The sequence below is a fragment of the Galeopterus variegatus genome, unplaced genomic scaffold, assembly GCF_000696425.1.
Source record: "Galeopterus variegatus unplaced genomic scaffold, G_variegatus-3.0.2 Scaffold2648, whole genome shotgun sequence".
Lineage (NCBI taxonomy): Eukaryota > Metazoa > Chordata > Mammalia > Dermoptera > Cynocephalidae > Galeopterus > Galeopterus variegatus.
This window is the reverse complement of record NW_007728759.1, coordinates 133,402-138,715: the sequence shown is the minus strand read 5'-3', so window position 1 is coordinate 138,715 and position 5,314 is coordinate 133,402. Positions and strand designations below refer to the sequence as shown.

Sequence of the window (5,314 nt, the reverse complement as noted above, 5' to 3'; positions counted from 1 at the left end):
ACCAACTTTTCATCGTCTCCTTCCCTCCCTTGATGTTCTCTCTTCTTTTCTTACCCATCTTAAATGCCATGTTTGAACATTACGATATTTTCTTGCATATACCCTTGGCTCCCTTGATACATTTTTGCTCTATTACACTCTCTTGACATAATAAAATCCTGCTTAAAGTCAACTTTCCATGTTCCGCATACATGTGCCTATGCAACTGACCGTATCTGAATAATTTAACTCCTGCATCACTGTTAATCTCTCCACATCGTTTGTTCTAATTCTTAGCAATTTCATCATACATGTAGATGATCACTTCCAACTCTCCAGACTCAGTTCCTCATCCTCTCCTCCAGTTATGGTTATTCTTCTACCATTCCTCAGCCATTACTCTCAGGTCACACCCTAGATTTTGTAATTACTACTTAGTGCACATAATTTCTACTTTTGGCATCTCACCCTCTGACTCCTACCTTTATCTTCTCTCTTTCCAGCTTGCTCCTTCTTGAGTCCCATTGAAATTATAATCTATTAATCTACATTTTCAGTATCCTTTAACCAACAGATGTCTTTTCACTACCTTACCTAAATTAAGTTTCATGGCCTGTCATTATATACACTCTCGTATAGATCCCCAATTCCTGTGCCTTTCTCACTTCCTTACACTTTCGCCACGAGCTACCAAGCCATTTATCTGATCTCCTTTGCAGCAAAACTTTCAAAATGTTGTCTAAATCTAGTGTTTCTAATTTGTCTTCTCTGATTCTTTCCTAAACCTGCTCCAATCTGGCAGTCTCCACCACCACTCCATTGAAAGAACTCTTATCAAGGTAAACCACGATCACTGCATTGCTAAATTCAATTTGCCAGTTCTCAGTCCTCATGTTACATAATCTATCCGCAGCAGTTGACGAGGCTGACCATGCAATTTTCCTGAAACACTTGATTCATTTGAATTCCAGGCCACAACACAAATCTGGTTTTCCTACTATCTTGCCAGCTTCTCCTTGGCCTCACTCTCTGGTTTCTTATCTCCTTGATATTTAACATTGGTTTACCNTCTTCTGGCTTTAAATACAGTACATAAGCTCAGGAACTGAAAATTTACTTTTTCAGGCTACGTCTCTCCGTTGAAATCTAGACTCATATCTAACTTCCTGTCTGGCATCTTCCTCTAGATGTCAAACAGATATTTGAAATTCAAGCTGTTCCAAACTAAACTCTTCACCTCCCCTAGTCCCCAACAAACCTGCATTCTCTGAGGCTTGCCTATCTCAATTGATGGTCATTCCCTCTTTCCAGTTCCTTAAGCCAAAAACCTTGGAATTCTTCGCACTTCTTTTTTTTCTCAGGGTTTATTTCCAATTCTTTAAGGAATCCTGATTACTCTATCTTCAAAGTATTTCCAGAATATTCTCCTTCTTACCACTTCAACTTGAAAACTCTTTGATCCTTGCCCTGAAGCATCTATTCTCAACAGCAGCCAGAGCAATAGGTCCGCCTAGGTGAGATGAGGCCATTGCTCTGCTTAAATGCTTGCAATGATTCGCCCTTCACTCAAGGTAGAAGCTACAATCCTTACACGGACTTAAAAAGCCCAACACGGTCTGGTCCCTATATATCTTTTCCTCCTCATTTCCTGCTTCTCTCCCATCACTCACTGTGCTTGCACCAAAAAAGCCTCTTTACTGTTAGTGGAGCACCTCGGTCTGCTCCCACTTTAGGGCCTTTGTACTAGTTGTTATCTCTGCCAGGAATGGCCTTCCTCCAGATATCCACAGGATAAGTCCCTCAATTCCTTTAAGTATTTGCTCAAATATCTCCTTTTCAATGAGGCCTACTAACCACCTCATTTAAAAATCCAGTCCTCCCAGAATTCATAATCCCCTATACTAGCTGTTTTCTTCTCTTTTTTATTTCTTATTACTTATCACCTTCTAACTTACTAAATAATTTACTTTTTTTTTCTTGTATATTGTCTTCCCATGATACAATGCAAACTCTGTGAGCTAGGGAATCCCTGTCTGTTTGTTCACTAATTTTTATAATCACAAATACTCAGGAGAGTACTCGGTGGATATTAGGTACCCAATAAATAATTGCCGAATACATAAAAAAACGAGNGAGAGTACTCGGTGGATATTAGGTACCCAATAAATAATTGCCGAATACATAAAAAAACGAGTAGTGCTACTACAGAACAAAAGTAATATGTTATGTCCATGACAAACAGGGCTAACTAACTAAGTCTACAAAGGACCATAAAATAGGTCTTAGAGGGTGTGAGATATAAAGAATTAGAAGTAGTTACCTGGGCAATGTTGGGAAATGGGGAATAGTTCCGATCAGAGGAAATTTAATGTATTAAGATCCATTGGTGAAAAAACATTAGTGAAGATTGAAAGGAATTTGGTGTGATTAGAGTTTAGGAGAGCAATTGAAGGGGACATAAGATGAGTGGCTAGAAAAGTAAAAAGAAATCATTAATAAAAATCTGCAAGTAAAGTATCTGTGTAATTTATCTTCTAAACTGGGATACCTCTGAGAGTGAAAGGGGTGCTTTTAATAATTACACCAGGGCGATGCATATAAACTGGGACTGTCCTGGAAAAACTGGGATTGCCTCATGCCAATAAGAATTTCTGGCCTTCCTATTTATAATCCATGTTGTATTGTAGAATTGAGGCTTTTTTCCAATGGGAAATAGGAAGCAGTTACCATGATTTATTCAGGAGAATGAAATTATCAAAATTGTGTTTAAAAATGATTATGCTGGTTTCAGGGTGGAGAACAGAGTGTAAGGCAGCAAGACTGGAATCCTGCAGCTCAGGGAAAGCACATGGGGGCACTGGCTAGGATGACACCGGTGGTGGACACAGAAAGAGCTAAATGATTTTAGGAGCTATTAATAATCAGATTTAATAGAATTTGATGAATTATGAGATATGAAAGGAAAGGGCTGGTGAAAAGTCAGAATTGTGAATACAAATTGAAGGGTAACGGTGTCATTTGCTTTTTAGTGGGGGAAAAAAGGAGGAGATAGTATTGAATGAGGGTGGGGAAATTAGTCCAATTTGAATATTTTGTGTTGGTTTTTCCTGTGAGACCTCCAGATAGAAATAACCAGTAGGCAGTTGAACATACTGTTGCAAAGAAAAGCTTAAGTCAATGACTTAGGTAAACTAATTATCAGTTTATGTAGGACAACTTCACCCATGAGAAGAGATGTGACCACTCAGCAAAAAGGAACATGAATAATGCAGAGAAAAGGCACTAGTATGTTTAAAGAACACGGCTAACATCATCATGTGCTGTCAAGATACCCACCGGACTTAATGACAAACAGGAGAGTGATGACCTTGCCGGAGCAGTTTCAGTGACATAACTGCAGATGTCAGATTGAACTGGGCATAGACATGAGGGGACAATAAGATTTTAAGCCTGCAACCAAAGAGAACTCTTTCAAGGAATTTTCTGTGAAGATATCATTGTAGGAGGGTCAAAAGTACACGTGTGTGTGTGTGTGTGTGTGTGTAAAGAGATATGAGGAGGGAGGGAGGGAGGGAGGGAGGGAAGGAGGGAGAGAGAGAGAGAGAAAGGAAGGAAGAGAGATCAGCCAGCCAGGGATTTTGGAAAAAAAAAAATGAAATTAGGCAACCAAGAATGAGGAAGAATAGAGTGAATGAAGTCTCTGAGGAGGACGACTAGGATGGGTCCGCAGCATCAGCGAAGGCAGAAGCATTTGTTAAAAGGAAGGACACACTTTCTTTGTGACAGAAACTAAATATCTGTCAGTTTGTAGGTGGTTTGGTGGCAAAATTTTAAGGAACTCTGATTGCATTTTTGTAATATCTTACTTATTCGCCAACTTACCAGCTTACAGACTTTGTTCTGTATACCTAATCAGAGCTAGCTTGTAATATATACACACATTTGAAATTTTGCTTTGAAATTTTAATTAAAACTTGTATATTTTATTTTTAAGAAAGAAACTAATGGTATTTTCCAACTTGTTTATACTTACCCATGCTGGCAATTATGCTATGTACAGGTAACCTGGAAGGGCCATGATAAAAGGACCGTGACACATTGTTTTTTCTCTGCTGGTCTTGGTTTTTAAATGCTGAATTCTCTTCTTTGGTAATATTAATATAAAAACATATGTCTGTGGAATTCATAATATATCGAGGACCTGGATTCAGCAAAATGTTTTTATTATCTTCTCTCCTAACACCAATCAAGCAAACACCAAACCTTAATTTAAGAGAAAATAAAAGAGTTTAAGATGCAATTTAACAAAGGTCTTAATATTTTTTTAAGTTTACATATATGAGAAAGTTCGCAAGTTATTATAAGGCAGGGGAAAATTAAAACTCCAAATCACAGCATTTTTAAAGCTTGAAAGAATCTTTGATGTTCAAGATCCTAATTTTTACAGAAAAGGAAATTATGTTCTTAGGCTGTTGTGAAATCATTTTAGTTGATAATGACCAATTTAACTATATATTTGAATGAAAGAAGAGAAGAGAAAAGCTATTTAAAAATATCTTATAGACTTTTCTGGGTTACTCCCTAAACACAAATTATTCTGAATATTTTTACTTCAATATGTCTTAAAGTGTTATGAAATAAATTATGTTTAAAAATATTTTTAAACGGCAAAAGTATATGCACAAATAGAATCATATTGAGATCCGAAGTAGAATGCAATAAATACTAGATTTGTGGCATATAATAGATATATTGTAAATACCCCGAATATGTTATATTAATATATTTATAATACAGATTATGTGTATTTTCATAATACACACATATTTTTATTTCATAGAAAACAATTTTCTCAAAAACAAAGGAAAAAATAATGTTCCATGTTAGAATCAGAAGGAAGTATTATTTATTTTTTAACTTATTTCTCTGGCCAAAGCAAATGCCACCTTCAGGTTTTTTTAATGCACAGCTTTTATAAATATTATTATTACTTTGTTTAAAATTTTAATCAACACTTTAAATTTTAGATGTGTAAAGAAAATTAAGTTTCAGGACGGCCCGGTGGCGCACTGGAGAGTGCGCCGCTTGGGAGTGCAGCGGCGCTCCTGCCGAGGGTTCGGATCCCATGTGGAGACCGGTTCCCTCCCACTGGCTGAGCGCGGTGCGGACGCAACACCGAAGGTTGCGATCCCGTTGCCGGTCAGTAAAAAAAGACAAAAAGGAAAAAAAAAAGAAAAAAAATTAAGTTTCATGTGTTTGTGAATTCTTTTCAAACACATTTACTCACATAAGTAGCTCAGATAAATATTTGAAAATAAATCCATCTGTCTGTGAT

At 37.0% G+C, this 5,314-nt stretch overlaps 1 protein-coding gene across 1 annotated transcript in view; it reads right to left on the bottom strand.

Moving 5' to 3' along the window:
- LOC103598507 (potassium channel subfamily T member 2-like) overlaps positions 1-5,314 on the bottom strand; it is a gene marked incomplete at its 5' end in the record, with an annotated part of 230,756 nt that overhangs the window by 120,171 nt on the left and 105,271 nt on the right. The window contains 1 exon segment of the mRNA XM_008582500.1: positions 4,013-4,242. Within this exon segment, the coding sequence (XP_008580722.1) occupies positions 4,013-4,242 (230 nt within the window).